This window comes from Apodemus sylvaticus, chromosome 17 (genome assembly GCF_947179515.1).
Source record: "Apodemus sylvaticus chromosome 17, mApoSyl1.1, whole genome shotgun sequence".
Lineage (NCBI taxonomy): Eukaryota > Metazoa > Chordata > Mammalia > Rodentia > Muridae > Apodemus > Apodemus sylvaticus.
In genome coordinates this window covers 68,375,658-68,392,845 of record NC_067488.1, presented here as the reverse complement: position 1 = coordinate 68,392,845, position 17,188 = coordinate 68,375,658, and the positions used below count along the sequence as shown (strand labels likewise).

General features: G+C 51.1%; 1 protein-coding gene across 1 annotated transcript; it reads right to left on the bottom strand.

Annotated features, from left to right (window-relative positions):
- Positions 1-7,330: 7,330 nt before the first annotated feature.
- LOC127667616 (keratin, type II cytoskeletal 71) lies at positions 7,331-15,673 on the bottom strand. The gene is made up of 9 exons (XM_052160754.1): positions 15,230-15,673; positions 12,918-13,132; positions 11,910-11,970; positions 11,419-11,514; positions 10,931-11,095; positions 10,531-10,656; positions 9,059-9,279; positions 8,266-8,300; positions 7,331-7,542 (listed from the first exon to the last, which is right to left on the bottom strand). Exons 1-9 carry the CDS (start codon positions 15,671-15,673, stop codon positions 7,331-7,333), a joined length of 1,575 nt encoding a protein of 524 aa, XP_052016714.1.
- Positions 15,674-17,188: the final 1,515 nt, after the last annotated feature.

Genomic DNA, 17,188 nt, shown 5'->3' with positions numbered 1-17,188 from the left:
AAGAGTTTCCTCAGAATGCCTGTGCCTTTTACTGTAATGTCAAGCCACCATGAGTACCAAGATACACCTGCATGTATCATAGTCAATGTCAGCAGGTTGCTAAGCTCTGCAGCGCCCATTACTAACCAGCACACCCATCTCCAGCCTCCTGCTCCCTCCTCAGCCTCTCCTTTCCAGGCCTGGAAAGCCTCAGAGGAGTGGCCTGGAAGGTACCTCCCCTCCCTCCTAACTCTGTTCCACCCAGAAGAGCACATGTGCAACTCTCCTGCCCTGGCTCCAATCTCAGTTTCTAGATGCCTGTCCCCCATAGTCAATCACCGGTGGGTATGTTGTTCCACAGGCTTGAGGTTTTGCCCAAGCTCTGCTTGCCTGACTTCGACATTTGCTGGTGACTACCTGCTGGCATGCCTAGTCCTGGGAATGTCAGGCAGTGGCTAGGTTTCCAGCTTGCCTGCCTGCCATTCACAAGAGCATCAAAGATAGAGAAAATCAGGTCATAGTGGAACTAAGCCACAAAAAGAGGACTCTGTGCCTGTGAGAAGGGTTCAAAGAACTGAAGACACGATTGTGTAGGTTTCTTGGACCCAGTATTTATCTGGTGACGGTTCTGTTCTAGACACAGTGTATAAGAAAATGTCAAACTTACCAGGCTGTATCCCACAAAGACCCTTTGGACAAATGGGCCACACTGACCAAGACTACAGCTAGAATTTCTGTAAATCATGGATCAGGCACAAGCTGGTTTAGGTGGTGATTCTAGGGGTCAGACTGAGAGAAAAGTCAGGGAGAGGAGTGTTCTGCTGTGGTGGCTGAAGGGAGACAGAGAAGGAAGAGATGGGCTCTGAGCTCTAAATCAGCTGCTGGAGTCAAATATGCAAGTGTTAGGTAAAAGATGAAGAAAGGAAACAAGCCCCCCAAATTAGCTTTCTTTGATAGCTTTTATTGTTATCTAATGGTGATGGTGAAGATGATAATGATAAAATAATGATGATGAAGACGACAATGACAAAGATGATGATGGTGAAGATGACAATAACAATGATGATGATGATGATGAAGATGATGACAATGATGAGGACAATGATGATGACGATGACGATGATGACCATGATGAAGATGGTGAAGATGATAACAATGATGACGACAACGTTGATGGTGAAGACAATGATGATGATGATGATGATGAAGACAATGACGATGATGACTATGATGAAGATGATGACCATGATGAAGATGATGAAGATGATAACAATGATGACGACAATGTTGATGAAGATGACGATGATGATGATGACAACAAGTAATGTTTACCACACTCTTCCTGTGGGGCCTGGCTTTTGGTGTCTCCATCACAGCAGTGCTAAGCAGCAGCAATGACTGTTACCAGTGCTGTGGTTGTCATCCTCACTATGGCAGAGACAGAGACTGACACAGCAAAGCCAACGGACTCACTAAGGGTGGATGTCCTGCCGCAGCCCGAGCCCTGAGCCCCAGTCCTCCCACACACAGCCTCACTCCTCACGAGTGAGGTCTCTCCCGCATTCACCAGTTCATGTTCTTCTAAATGCTTCCCTACCTACCCTACCCTACCCTACCCTACCCTACCCTCTTTACAACTTCTCCGCCATTGTTGAGTTGGCAAAGTAGCCTTGTCCCCAGTGTGTAGAGGACACTGAAGTACAGGGGAAATACAGCACATGCTAAGGCAGCACACACACTTGGTCCCTTTACATGGGTCTGGAACACTTGAGGAAACGAAGTCCAACACGGTGGCACACAGATAATGCTACTGCTTTAGTGGACCTATAAGAAAGTAAAGCAGCTTTCTTCTGGGGTGTCCCCCACTTGTCCCTTTTAAGAAATGATTGTGCATCTAGTCCCATTGTAGCAATGTATAAGGCCTGCTACCTTGGCACTGACTTTGAGCCCCTGGTCTGTAGTGCACTCAGCATCAGTCTACATTGTCCGGAGCCACTGGGACTGACTTCCGCTGCTCTCTGCACACCTGGTCAGAATACAGAAAGTACTCAGGTGCATCTGTGCTACCCGGGGCAGTGAAGGATGCTCAAGGGTGTTGGCCTAGCTGCCTTCCAGTCAAGTGGAAGAGTTCCTTGGTTACCCTTGATCAGAGATTAGGGAGATCTTAGGGCTGGGTTTGACTTGCCGGGGTGTGCAAAGGGGACAGTTTAGCCTTTGTGACTTCAGAGGGTGTGGTGCACCAACTAACCCTTTCATAAACCTGCCTCAGCCAGTGTGGGCCCCTCTTCCTAACACTCCCCTGTGTACTTAGGTAGAGGATGAAGTAGGAACCTTCCTAACACCTCCCCCGTCCCATCCAGAACCAGGGAAATCCCATGCATGATTCATCCACCTTTTCATTGTTTGGGAGATTTTCCATGACAACCCAGAGGCCCTCTCCATGGAATTGGCTGGATCCCAAGGCCTTCAAAGTCTTCAAGGAAAAAAGCCATGGCCCAGTAAGGGCGGCACTTTCTCCCATCCAGGGATGGGAGCACACCTAGATCATTGTTCTCACGGTGTCTGTTTCATGTCCCACACTTCAGTGGGTCTATGACAGCCTCTCTCACTGTCCACTGGTCCAGCTATGGACTGTGATTACGTTCTAGACAAGAATGGAGAGATAGAAACATCTCAGGCAGGAGTCCAGCTTTGAAGAAGTCAGCTCTCCTTGAGCTTGCTCAGGTTGGAAGAAGGTGATGCTGATGGCTGAATGAGGGATCCCAGGGCACTGATTCCCTGTGCCCAGGTCACAGGACCAGAGACACTTGGCCCACAGAAGGCCTAGAGCTGAGAGCTCTTGGAGAGAGCCAGGCTTCAGTGAGTATGACAAATATGCATCGATCCTGTTTTAGTCCTGAATATTCTGAGAGTGGAAGTCAGACCCGAGAACAAAAGCAAGTTTCTGAAACATAAAAATTCTGGATTCCAAAGGGAGAGGAACTTTCCTTCTTGAAGGGATAGTCAGAGAGATGGTCGCTGGGCACTGGTGGGATAGACTGGCCTCTGCACCAGAGTCTCAAGGGGCCATTCGCACAAGGCAAACTCCTGCTTCTTGGATCGTTCTTCGTTTTTGAGAACTCATGGCAAACTGCCACCCCTGCTCCTCCAAGTCAACACACACACACACACACACATATGCACACATACACACCCCTACACATGCACACACATATATACATATCTACACATACACCTACACATATATACACACACCTACACACATATACACACCTAAACACACACACTTGCACACATTTATCTGAACATACACACCTCACACTTACCTATACACACCTACAAATGCACACATACACATTCACACACGTACACATACACACACACCTATAAATGTGCACATACACCTACACACATGCACATACACCTACACACGTGCACTTACACCTACACGTGCTTGTGCATATACTTATACACATACCTATACCGCACAGCTACACACATGCACACTCACACACACCAGTCCCCTCCTATTGTCTATCCACATCTCTCCTTATTCCTATATTCATTAGCTTTGATTAGGCCAGTGCTGCCTCTACTGCTTGGCCTAACAACCTTACCACTGTGGCGGGTAGGGAAGGGTGACCTGGAGTGGCCATGTGTCCAGCCTATGGCAGCCTTCAGTAGAAAAACCCAGAGAGAGGGGGGCCCAGCTCAGTGTCTGGTACCCAGAGCCATTAGGATTGCACTGATGGAAATCACCAGAAGTTCCTATAGAGGATGCCCAGGAAAGCCTGTGGGGCATTGTGAAGGATTGGGAAGGTGCAGCAGCTGGGTGGGCAGAGTACTCGCTCCCATCCTGGGAGGCAGGGTGGTGTCTGGAAAGAGTGTGGGATGTGAAGAGACAGAGCTCTTGTGTCTTCACTGTCTTCCCAGCTTTCAGACATTATGTCTCAGGGCAAAGAACACCCACCTGGAAGGTGACACAGGTGCTGTTCAGCCTATGGAGAGTGGCCCAAGGGAGTCACAAGCATTCACTTCTATCCCAGGCTAGTGCTCTGGGCTTGGCCCACAGGGAGGGGCCGTGGAAAAGAAGCTTCACAAATGGAAGAAGGTGACAGTGTCCAAGGCAGGCATGCTAGGGGACCTGTCTTTTTCTCTTTCCCCTTCAGAGGTAGCATGTATAGGTCCCAGCCATTGTGATCCACAGCAGCTCTTGGTAGCCTGAGCTGGGCTGCTGTGTCTGGCTTGGCCAACCCTGGGGTGCCCTCCAGTTGGGTACCTCGAGGATGGTTCCTGTCAGGACTCACAGAGACAGCTTGGAGTCAGAGTCCTGTGGGCAAGGAATTCAGCCCACGGCTGTGATGGGTGTACAGGGTGTGCCATGAACATTCAACGAACACAAAGAAAACAGTGGAGTCTCTGATGCTGGAAGGGAGAAGGGACAAGACCAGCAAGGTGGGGTGGAGAGAAGACTGGTGTCTCTGAAGCAAGAGACACAAACCAAGCATCATGGGCTGTCACTGCTGGGCTCAAGGTTAGGACTTGTAGTAAACTCTGCATTTCAGATACCAATGCCTACAGCCAGTAACCCACAGACAGCGCAGGCAGGCTCCATAGAGTCTGTTCAGAAGATCAAAGTTGACCCCATTCCCTGCCCAATATTCTTTTTCCTTTATTTTCCTCTCTTTGTCTTCCTTCCTTCCTTCTTTCCTTCTTTCTTTCTTTCCTTCTTTCTTTTTTCTTTTCTTTTTTTTCATATTGTGTAGCTCAGGATGACCTCAAACTCCCTATCCTCTTGTTCCAGCCTCCTCAGTCCTTTGATTATCTGTTCCTTGTGTATGTATGTGTGTGTGTGGTAAGTATGGTGTGTATGTATAGTATGTGTGGTGTGGTGTGTGTGTATATGGGTATGTGTATGTATGGTATGTGTGGTAGGTTTGTGTGTAGTATGTGTGATGTGTGTATTGTATAGTCTATGTGGTGTATGTATGTGTATTTGTGTGTCATATGTGTGGTATATATGTGTATGTGTTATGTGTGTGTTATGTGTATGCATGCATGTATTTGTGTGTGTATGTGTGTAGTACATGTGGTATATGTGTGTATGTATATGTATGTGAGCATGTGTATATGTGGAGACCAGAGGCCAACCTCAGGTGACTTCCTCAATCTCCACTAATTTTTAAAGTCTCAAATTTGGTGATTCTCAACCTTCCTAATACTGTGACCATTCCTCATGTTTCTTTTAAAGGGGCTTATTTTATAGAGACCACCAACCATAAAGTTATTTTGTTGCTATTTCATAACTGTAATTTTGCTACTGTTATGAATTATAATGTAAATATCTAATATGCAACCCCCAAGGTGTGGTAACCCACAGGTTGACAACAGCTGAGGACTGAGCCTGAAGCTTCTGGACACATACTGTCACTATTTCTTTGCCCCGAATTGTCCACCAAGTTCCAACTGGGCTGTCATCTAGCCAAGCACTCCCATGGGACTTGCCAGGTGGGGCTCCTAGCTGTATCCTGCTGGGTATCTAGGGCTCTAAAGAATAGACTCAGAACCTAGGATAAATCTGCTCATCTAGAAAGCTCCCATGAGCCCTAGGACATAAAGGGACAATGGAGGATTCTTTACTTCTTCCCCAGATCCAAGTGGTAAACTAACAATATCCAGAGGTGCTTTCTCCTCTCTAAGTCTGAGACGTTCAAGGCTCTTGACTGGAACCATCTTTTACTGTTTCATTTTATTCCTTAAGGTAAAGTCAGTGGGGTAACAAAAACAACAGGCATGTAAAGGACATTTGCAGGGGAAATGGCAGGGTGTGTCACACACACACACACACACACACACACACACACACACACACACACACACGAAACCAGTCACCTTTCCAGCCAAGGAATCTGACTTTAAGGCTGCCTCCTATATGGAGGGGGTTTGAAGACTGGCTCAGCAGCCTTGCCCCAAGCCATAGTCTGAACATTGCACCAGCTGCCCGACCCACTCAGCCCTTCCTCTGAGCCCTCCCCCCCCACCTGCCACCCTCACGTCTCCATCCCTTAGTCTTCTGTATAACAACCCCTGCCTGGTTCCAAACAGCACTATTAGTATGGTTGTCTTACAAACAAATGTTATCCACTGACTTCATGATCTCTGGCTCTCCATGGCCCACAAACACCTGGCTCCTCCTCTACCTCTGTCCCTTATCTAGCCAGACAGTTGTCCTGGGGAATCTGTCTCCTCCATGCTCCCCTCCTCCACACAAGGCAGGACTGACCATCACGCCATTAGTCCCTTCAGTCAACAAGAGCATATCCTAGAAGGTGCTGACACTGAGCCTCACTGCCCTGGACGCCATTCCACTCCAGCCTCAGCTTTCAAAAACCTGCTGCCTGCTCTATCCACCACAGCAGTGACCCAGGATGCGGGAGTCTCACCCGCTCCACTCTCCCAGTGAGCTTAGTACAGGGAAGAGTGGGGCAGCCACCAGCCTGCCTGCTAGGAAAGACCCAGAAAGGGGTCAGAATTCCTGCCAGAAACAGTCCAGAGGCCTGTTGACGGGCAGAGACTCACACCTTTCTGTCTCTGCCCTGGACTCCTCCGTCCAGTCCAGCCTGTTCCCTGCATTTCCCACCTGCAGCCCCAGTAAGGCCCCTCCTTCTGTTGAGCATTCTGATACTTTGTTCATCTCGGCTCTACATTGTTACCTACTCCACCCGCAGTGGCAACACACAGTGGTGTGCTTGCTCTTCCCTGCATGCAAGTTCACATGAGCATTTGACAGAAGACTCAGAGACTAAGCCATCAGATTGTGCTGTTTATTGAGAATGCAACGGAAAGGGCTTTAAAGAATTCAAGAGAAGCCAAGGCTGTCCCCTTTTCTATGGTTCTGGGTTCAAGAAAGTGAAGACAGAGTTCCTTTACTCTGAGAGGTTTTGCTCAAAATGAGACTGCTGGGGTAGGGCGGGCTGGCCACTCTGAGTTGGTTTTCTCTTAGTCTTCTTTTTGGGCACAGTTAGCTCCTGTCATAGACAGGAGCTGGGACCAAAGCTCAGATGAGGAAGCCCAGATGGAGACCCAAGAAGCCAGGTAGTGTGGTAAGAACAGAGGCAAAGGCTAGTGGAAGGGACAGACTGGACCTGAGCTGAAGCTGAGAAACCCCTGGTGTCTACTGGAAGTACACCATATGGTAATCCAGAGCTACCCAGGCTCAGAACACTTGGAGGGTGAAGGAGGTTGGCTAAGGACACATCCAGGGGCCCAGGAGTGGTACAAGGGATTAGGGAGGGGGACAATAGGCTAGGGCACAGAGGGTGCTGAGGGATCCAGGCCACAGGAAGCCCTCTCACCGACCACCTTTCTTGGAGGGGGTGCTCAGAGTGGAGCCCTTTGTTAGGGTATCCTTGTAGTCGCTGGAACTGCCTCTGCTCCTGCTCTCTCCACCACGGACACTGCACACCCCAGAGATGCAGCTAGTGCTATTGGCCACGTAGCCACCGCTGACTGTGCTGGGCCGGAAGCCATAGCCTCCACTGCCACTGGTGCTGCTGATAATGGCTGCAGAGAGATGGGGGGAAGGGAGGGATGGATTCAGACCCACTCAAGGCAGAGCTAGGGAGGGGGGTCTCCTATCCCCAAAACAGGCAGGGCTCCATGAGAACCTGATCACAGCCATTTGTTCGCCCTGAGGAGAATATCCCAAAGATACCTTCTCCCTTGGCTTACTCAGTTTATATGCACTGCGGCTGAGTCTTGCCCCATGGATATTCAAGTTTGCCTTCTCCACCGGGCATGCATGCACCCACCACTGCCCCTCCTGTTAGTGGCTCGGCTAAATCTCCTGCCTCTACCCTCTTTCTCCGGCTGGCTCCCCACAGATGGCAATCCAGATTGACTCCTGCCAGCTTGAAATACCCCTTCCAGAGTTCCTTTGTCCCTGCCTAAATCCCCAGCCGAGGTCTGACTGTAACTTGCAAATTCAGCCTTAAAAGCCTGCTACAGCCCCCCAGGCACATCATTTTCTTAGAATTCCCTCTTCATTTCCCCCTCTCCTGTGGCAGAGGCTATCCCTTCCTACCATCCCCAGGGAGGCAGAATGATGACAGTGATGGCCTTGGGGTAACAGGGCGTTGGGAGACTTGCTCTGTGCCTGTCCTCTGGCTTTATGACCTCATCCCTTTCCTTTCTACTTCCTAGACCCTCATCTACACCACAGGTGTGACTACGGCTCTTTCTGGTATTCAGCGCCTATGACTCAGGTCCAGGCCCATGGGTACTCACAGATGCTGACAGGGGAAGGGTATTCTCCAGACATCCTGTTTAGGGAGAAAGGTAAAATCAGAAAGAGTTTCCCACAGCATCTTCCAATCCACTGCCCCATCAGCCTGAGATGTGCTTCTGGACCGACCGGGTACCTGTGGACACTTCAGGACTGCTTTAGCTCAGACACAGCCTGAGGAGCTTAGGAGGCCACCGTTCACTGGGGAGTAAGCAGGCAACACTCTGGACCAAATAATAGATTTTAAGAGGTGCATACGTGAGGACTGTACATGAGGACTGTAGTGTCCACTCCCACCATGTGAGCCTTCTCCCTAGTACACGGGGAAGCTGGAGTGGCTGGCGAACCTAGCACACCTACAGTGTACCTGTGCTTGTAAGAACAAGGGGACAAAGAAGCCTAATGGAGAAATGGGGTTCAGAAGACAAGAGAAGCAGGGGCCTCCCAGACCCTCTGGCAGGCTGTAATGGAAGAATGCACTGATGTATGTAGCTCACCACAGCATGGCACCCAGGATGAGGTGAGCATTCAGCCCTCATGAATGTGGCTGCTACTTTTTTGAGATGGTTTTATGTAACCTCAAATTCACTATGTAGTTAGGGGTGACCCCCAAACTCCCATCCTCCCGGCAACTACCTCACAAAAGCTGGAACATTGCAAAAGCACTACCATGCCCAGTTGTAGACGATTCTGATGATTAAACACAGGGCTTCATACATGCTAAGCGGGCGCTCTGCTCTGAGCTGCATCTCCAGCCCAGCTGATACTCCTAATTGCCCAAGCACACTCGCACACCTGCACTCCTCGCTCTCCAGCAGCTTGCGGTAGGTGGCGATCTCCATGTCCAGGGCCAGCTTTAGGCTCATGAGCTCCTGGTATTCACGCAGCATCCTGGCCAGCTCCTCCTTGGCCTGGTGCAGGGCACCTTCCAGCTCATCCAGCTTGGCCCGGGCATCCTTGAGGGCACTGTCTCCTCGCTGCTCAGCGTCAGCAATGGCCGTCTCCAGGTTAGAAGCCTAAAAGCAAGGAAGTTAGAAAACAGAAGCAAACATGGGCTTTATCTGCAGCCAGACCCCTCACATTCACTAAGATCCAGTAGCAAATGCCCACTTCATGGGATGCATGCCAGGCTTCTGCCCTGGCTGGAAGGGGCTGGCAAGCCCTCCTGGACCTCAGTTATGCACCTATTCCAAGATGTCTGTGGTGAGGGGAAAGCATGCTGCCTGTCTTCTGGAGACCACAACCACCTCAGTGCCATACACCGATAACCAAGCCTGGCAATTGCTCATGGGTGGCTGTCTGGTTTTGAGTTGCTTAGGGCCCCAGAGAGCGATATTATAAGACAATGTGCTAGAATATAGCAGTTTGATACAATGGCAGCTCCAGCCCAGAAACATGGCCTATGGGTGTGGGTCACCAGGAGAATCTGCAGAATGACAATTATTTGCCAGGTGCTCTGTGTGCGCCCAGCACCGTGCTCAGTGCATGCCTCCCACGCCTCACTCATTGGCTCCTTTTGACCTCCTGTGAAGTAAGGAGGGGTAACTTGCACGCATGACCCCAGAGCTGCTGTGCTAAAGTCCATAGGAAGAATAGAGATAGGGGTCTAACAGCTATGTATCCCGCACCCTCACCATGCACCCCATCATCTGGTACAGAGAGAAGGTTGCTCCGCAGGATCTGTGTTAGATGTGGTAGGATGGTGAACTCTGCTGTTCTCTCATTCTATCTGCATCTTCTGTCCCCACTGCCAACCTGAGGCTATACTTCACTAGGGACTCCCCCAGCCCACTTCCCTTTCTCAGCCACATCAATGATATTTATTTATTAATCTAGTGCTATGTGTAGGCACAGCTCAAGAAGCTGAGGGGCACGAGGCAGGCAGTGCCCTGACTCCTTTCAGTCAAAGAGTGCGGGGGATAAGCAACTATCAGGAAGAACTGACAAAGGCTGTGGACAGATCAGGGAACAGAGCCTGGGGGAGGACAGCCTGGAGGAGCACAACCTGGAGGAGCACAAGCTGAGGGAGGAGGTCCAGGCCAGCCCATAAGCCAGGGAAGGCTTCCTGAGAGAGAAGAAACTATCCAAGGAGAGGCGCCTAGACTGAGTAGTGAGGGAAGTGGCCCAGAGACATGCAAACACTGAAGCAGTGACCTCACCGGTCTCTTCTCTCATTGCTGGAGACCTCTGGGAAGCTAAGGGCCTCAAGGAACTCACACGTACTCCACCAGGCCCACTGCCCCTGGCCACGGGCCAGAGTTCCTCACCTGCTTCTTTGCATTCTCAATCTCTGAGCGGAGTCTCTGGATGAACCGGGTCAGCTCGGTGATCTCATTTTTGGTGTTTTTGAGGTCATCTCCGTGGCGGCCAGCTGCCAGCTGCAGCTCCTGGAACTGGAAAGCCCAAAGCGCAGAGATGGATAAGTGGGATAGTGTGGTTTCTGTGAAGTCCCTGTGTCCCTGAATGAAGGGTCACAGCAGCAGGGCACAGGGGACTCTGACCTTAGCATTGATTCTTATCTGAACATACCAGGTTTATCCTTCACAAAATGGAGTCACCCCACCTAACACCCCCTAGATGACACCCCACACACCTGGCGCCTCTCCTCCTGATGCCTCCCTCCAGGTGCCCCCTCCTGAAGCCCCCAGCCCAGTCTCAGCCTCTCACCTTGGTCTGGTAGAGGGCCTCAGCTTCGGCCTTGCTCTTCAGGGCAATCTCCTCATACTGGGCGCGAACCTCATCAATAATGCTGTCCAGGTCCAGGTTCCTATTGTTGTCCATGGACAGGATGACGGACATGTCGCTGATGTGGGACTGGATTTGAGCCATCTCCTACAGGGACCATGAGCAGGGAAGTATATTAGCTTGACCACCGTCAAATCAAATTCTAGAGATGCCACATAGAGCCTGAAACACAGGACTGTGAAAGACAAATACTTTGCTAAGCCCTAGGTAGGTTCTGCTGCCTTGGAATGAGGCCTCAGGATAGAGAGGGCACTCTCGGGAGTGATGTGCAAGGTGCTTGGCCGACTGAGAGGCTTCCTTGATAGCTGGAGCCTCTGTGACTCTCACACACCCTAAACTAGAGTTTTAGCCATAGGACACTCTGAAGAATGGGCTGCTAACATCCTGAGAATGGGCGCCAAGAGACTTACAGCTTCGAACAGACACTTGAAGAATTTGATGTCCTGGTCCATGGTGTCCACCTTGGCCTGCAGTTCCACCTTGTTGGCATAAGCTGCATCCACATCCTAAAAGAAGACCCAGCAATCCATGGTCACCTCAGTTGCCATCCAGTAGGTGACACCCAGCTTAGCCCAGCTGGCTGGCTGGAGACATTATCTTCTCCTAGGTGGCTCATGAGGAAGGCAGTGGGGGCAGCTGAAGGTACAGCCCCAATCTCCCACTATGAGAACCTCTTCCATGATTAGGAATATGGTTGCCTCTCAGAAAGGGTGTCACTGTGAAAGTTACCTCTGCAACATCTGAGCCAAGTTCCATGGGTCCAGGGAGCCCCTCGTGCTGGTTCTTCCTGGTCGTCCCACCCATCATTCCTTCTCCTGGACACTGTGGTCCCATCCTATCTCACTTGGGGACCGATAGCAAAGCACATTGTAGCCTCTCTGGCCAGATGCCTTCCACTCACCTTCTTCAGCAGCACAAACTCATTCTCCGCAGCTGTCCGCCGGTTGATCTCCTCCTCATACCTGTGGGAAGGCCAGGGATCATAGCTTACATCCTTCACCCCGGGGAGACCCTGAATACATGGAAAAATGCCAGACCATGGGCACAGAGAACTGAAGGGCTAGCCAAGCAAAGAAGGCTTCCTGGAGGAAAGGATGATGGCCAAGTTTGGGAGAGGATCCATCTTGGGCAATGAGGAGGAAGCACAGGATCGAACGGCCTTTGGGAAAGCTAGGAGGATGCAGGAAGCAAGCTGCCTCACAGCAAATGTGAGCAGTGCCCCAGGTGACCAAGTGTTCCCATGCCACTTCTCTCAACAGAGAAGAAGCTCTGAGAATGTGAAAGGTTTACTCATGGTTGGCCTCAAGCCAGAGTTCTGACACTGCCCAGCTACTTGGAAGTTTGTCCCCAGTGTCAGTCTAGAGGCTATGGATCAGGGAGCCCATTTGTACTGGCTGGCTGACACAAGCTAGAGCCATCAGAGAGGAAGGGCCCTCGGTTGAGGAAATGCCTCCATGAGATCCAGCTGTATGGCATTTTCTCAATTAGTGTTCAGTGGTGAAAGGCTCAGCCCATGGTGGGTGGTGCCATCCCGGGGCTGGTGGTCCTGGGTTCTATAAGAATCAGGCTGAGCAAGCCAGGAGAATCAGGCCAGTAAGCAGCACCCCTCCATGGCCTCTGCATCAGCTCCAGCCTCCAGGTTCCAGCCCTGCTTGAGTTCCTGCCCTGGCTTCCTTCATTGGTGAACAGTTCTGTGGAAGTATAAGACAAATAAACCCTTTCCTCCCTAACACACTTTTTGGTCATGGCGTTTCGCCACAATAGAAATCCTGGGTTTCTGATGTGGTGACTCTATTTGGTATATCCTGGAACATATGAACTCTCTACCTCCGAAACTTTGAAACCAAATGTTTAAGTCCTTCAGAGGGACAGGGCCCGCTGTCCTGCATCAGGTTCCCTCCTCACTCACTTCTTCTTGTAGTCCTCCACCACGTCACGCACGTTCCTCAGCTCGGAGTCCAGCCTCACCCTGTCCCCGGACAGCGTCTCCAGCTGCTTTCGCATGTTGCTGATGTAGCCCTCGAGGATGGGTTCCAGGTTGTTCTTGCAGTTGTTCAGGTCCAGCTGCTGCAGCAGCTCCCACTTGGTCTCCAGCACCTGGTTCTGCTGCTCCAGGAAGCGCACCTGGAACCCAAGTCCAGCAGATGTTGAGCCCCGCAGAATTCATCATACTTGACATGCAAAGCCATTATGCCCAATGCTTTGGATGCATCTTTTCCTTTACCCCTCTACAGCTGTAAGGGGCAGGCACATTGTTAGACATGATCAGTGCAGAAGAAACTGGGCACAAGAATTTTTGCTTCTTTCCAGGGTCTAGAAGTGTATTCAAGGGCAGAGTTCAGAACCAAATCTAGACACACATCCCCTCACTGAAGGCATCCAATCAACCAGAGCCCACTGTGGCCAAGCCAGAGCAAGGTATAAGCATCCCTAACAATGGCAGAATGGGGCCAGGCTGAATACATCTGTCTGGAAAGGCCACCCACTCTGAAGATGGGGTCAGGCCCCTGTCTGTGACATGTCAGAGCACAGTGAGCTTAGAGCCAAGAGCTTCTGGGTATTTCAGACTTCCACACCAGGTCCCTCCTCTCTGTCCACTGATGCTGTCCCCTAAGCTGCTCTCAGAACTACTCTCTCTGGGGCAAGCACAAGACATGGAACCAGATGGACAGACAGAGCTTGACCCTCAGCAGGCCAGTGAACTCACCAGAGATCATTAGCATATACTGGTTACAATTTTTTTAAAAAAAAATTTGACTTCTTTTTTAGCATTTGTGAACACAGGCACATTTATGCAAGGCTATGTTCACGGGGCATGGGAACACTACCTGGAATTCTATGCTGAAGGGAGACTGCATTGAACTGCTGGCCTCTAACAACAGATCATCCAGCACTTAGCTTGGTTAAACCGATCCACACTTCTTCCTGAGCTGAGCCTCACCCAGGACAACACAGTACCCAGTATGCCACTAGACATGGGTAGGTCACCAATAGGAGTGGACATCTTTTCTCTGTCTGAGGTTAAGTGATCACAGCAATCCTGAAAACAAAGCTCCTCGAGAGCTGACCAGGCTCTGGATCCCCTTCCCCCTCCCCAAAAGGCAGGACCCTCCCACTCAAATCCTCAGAGGACCTTGATTGTCTAGATGTGACTAGCCCATAGGACAAGAAGCAGCAGCTCCAGCCTTGGCCCCTGAGACTGAGCAGAGGGGTGGGGCCTCCACATAGGAAGACTAGTGCTGGGGCAGGGTCTGCTCTTGTGGCCACAAGGCCCAGGAGAGTTGACTGTCGTAGAGCCACCTTATCCCTCTCATCTCTGCCCCTGGACCTGGAGATAGGAGACTGAGGGTGAACTCCCACCATGCCTGTCCTGCAAATGGCTGTAGGTATGTACACCTCTATGGTGGTTTTGATGACCCAGAAGCTGAGGGACGCTGTCTTTCATATGCCACAGCAGACACCCTGACCGAGAGAGAATCCCTTTTATAGATCTGAGGTCCCTTTGCTTCCCAGAACCCTTTCCCTAAAACAGCAGCCACTGTTTAAGGAGGACTTAGCCCAAGCCAGGCATTGCGCCAAGATCTTCACATGAGATTTCCAAACTGACAGAAGACCCAGAGGAAGGTCATGACTTCCACACTACAGCGAAGGACATAGGACCCGGATGAAACAAGTAATTTCCCCCCAAAGCCTGTCAAGTCTGACTCCAGAGTACCTCTATCCCTATCTTGCAAGAGAGCCGTGACCATTAAACAAACATGCTCGGTGGAGACATCCTTTAGCCTAAAGGGCCTGGGTGACCACACACCCGTCCATCACCCACCAGTCAGGTGACTAGGGATCAGAATCAGCCTGAGAGGAAGACAGGCTCCAAGGACCCTGAGGCTGATTTTCCTGCCAGCATTCACTGTGCATAGCCAGTGTGACCGACCACAAGGCTTAACAGTGGTACCAATCCAGGTCTCCACATAAGGCCCATATCTCTTTCCCAGCGGTCCCTGAGAGCATCCCTAAAAGCCTCTACCTGCAGAAACTACCCCTGCAAAAGTTCTCTCTCTGGACAGCAGAGAATCTTTTACAAGATATTAAGGTTACAGAATATACCTGCCTGATGTACAGTAACTGTACCAACTTCAATGCCTCTTGAGGGATTGAAGACAACCTACTCCAAGCAGATCAGAGAAGAGCTGTTTCCAGGTCTCCCTGTCCTAACAGACTCACCTTGTCAATGAAGGAGGCAAACTTGTTGTTCAGAGCCTTGATCTGCTCCCGCTCCTGTGCGCGCACCTTCTGGATCTCCGGGTCCAGCTCCACATTGAGTGGGGCCAGAAGGCTCTCATTGACTGTGACCTGGTGGATACCGCCAGGCGGGCACACAGTGGGGCACACGGGCCCCAGGGCCACACTGCCAAAGATACTTCCGGCAAAGCCACTGGCTCGGTTCCGGCCAAATCCAAAACCTCCGTTCTTCCCGCTGCCACTAGCCATGTTAAGAGTGATGCTCCTGGCGCCTCCCAGGCTGTAGAGACTCCGACTGCCAAAGCCCCCGCTGAGCCCTTTGCCCCCTGCCCGGTAGGAGGATGAGCTTCCCCCAGAGAGCACTGCAGAGCAACCACTGAAGCCCCTGTTGCCCGCTCCAGACTTGCAGGTGAATTGGCGACTCATGTTGTTGGTAGAGATGGAGAAGAGGCACTGGAGGAAGGTAGATCCCAGGAAGGTTGTGCTCGCTGCAGTGAAGACCAGCAGGTACCTTTATATACGCTTGGCATTGGGCTAGCAGATGGGCAGTGGAGAGCTTAATTCGTGGGTTTGGCTTGCCTGGGAGCAAGAAGTCATTTTCTCTGTGCTGAGCCAGAGATCGGCCCTCCCCACCTCTGAAACAACACGAAACTGTTAAATTGCTGGGCTTGCAAACTTCGCTCTGGTAATTTGGGTCTTATCTAATTAACCCGCTGTTATAAGGTAATTTGCCCCAGGCCACAGCCTCCCCAGGGGAATGTCACCAGGACTCTACCATCTCTCAGATTCATCTCTGTGGTTGGCTTTCTTGCAGGGATTCAGAAGGCAGAGATGGTGTAGACATTTTGGACAGAGCAGGCCACTAAATACAATGCCCAAAGACTATCACAGCTGTATCCTCTGTCCTAGAAAGGGGAAGCCTAGTTGAGACTAGTTGTATCCAGATAGAGCCGTAGCCTAGCCTGTGTCCAGATTTTTCTCCCTTTAGAATTCTACTCAGCTGAGAACACTATCTCAATGTGGGGCCTTGGCAGGGACCTTTAAGGGAGACAATTCTCCAGGAGACTTTCTCCCCAGGCCTCCTGCAGATATAAGCCATGGAGAGAAGAGGGTCTCTCTGTTGGGGTACCAGGGTACAGGACCCTATCTTTAGCATGGGACCTAAGCAGCCCAGGTCACAGCAGCTGTGGGCTCAAGACAACCGTGTGTTTATCACATGCTCTGGAGAGCTAGATGGTCCCAGTACACCTTTCAACCCACATAGTAAAGTCAGTAAGGGGCTGAGGGAAGGGACAAGCCTCTGGCCCTTAGGGAAAACAAAAAAGCAAAAGAGTGGAGTTTGGGGGGACTCCACCGGCAGAGAGCCCAGAGGACCACTGTCTCAGGAGTTCAAAGGTGCCCCATACGACCTCCGTGACCTCATGCCTCTCGCCTGCCACGTTCATCTGCATGTTCACAGTAAGGGCAAGAATCAGTTGTCCTCCACGGGCCTTCCCTCCAGCCACTACTGCCCAGGCCTGGGAATTGAAGAGTCCAGCCTGGCTGGGGCCTTTCCTAGGCATCCAGACATCACACAGCTAAGCTCAGAAAGCCCTCAATGGGCATACAACCATACACCACACCAGGTGTTGTTGTTGTTGTTGTTGTTTTGCTGTTTCCTGTTGTTGTTTGTTGGTTATGTGCTCCCTGTTGCAGTCCCCTCTATCCTGGGTCAGCGGCTCCCGTGATGGGCTCTAGTCCCCCCACTGATCATTCTGTCCACCCCATGGCTGCCACGCCCCTGGAGAATGGCCCTTCTCAAAGGTCTCTGACAAGGTCCCCACGGTGAGGTGGGGCTCTCAGCTGAGTAGGATTCTAAAGGGAGGAAACTCTGGACACGGGCTGGGCTAGGGCTCGATCTGGATTCAACAGGCACTTGGAGAGAGCCTACTCTCTCCTCCC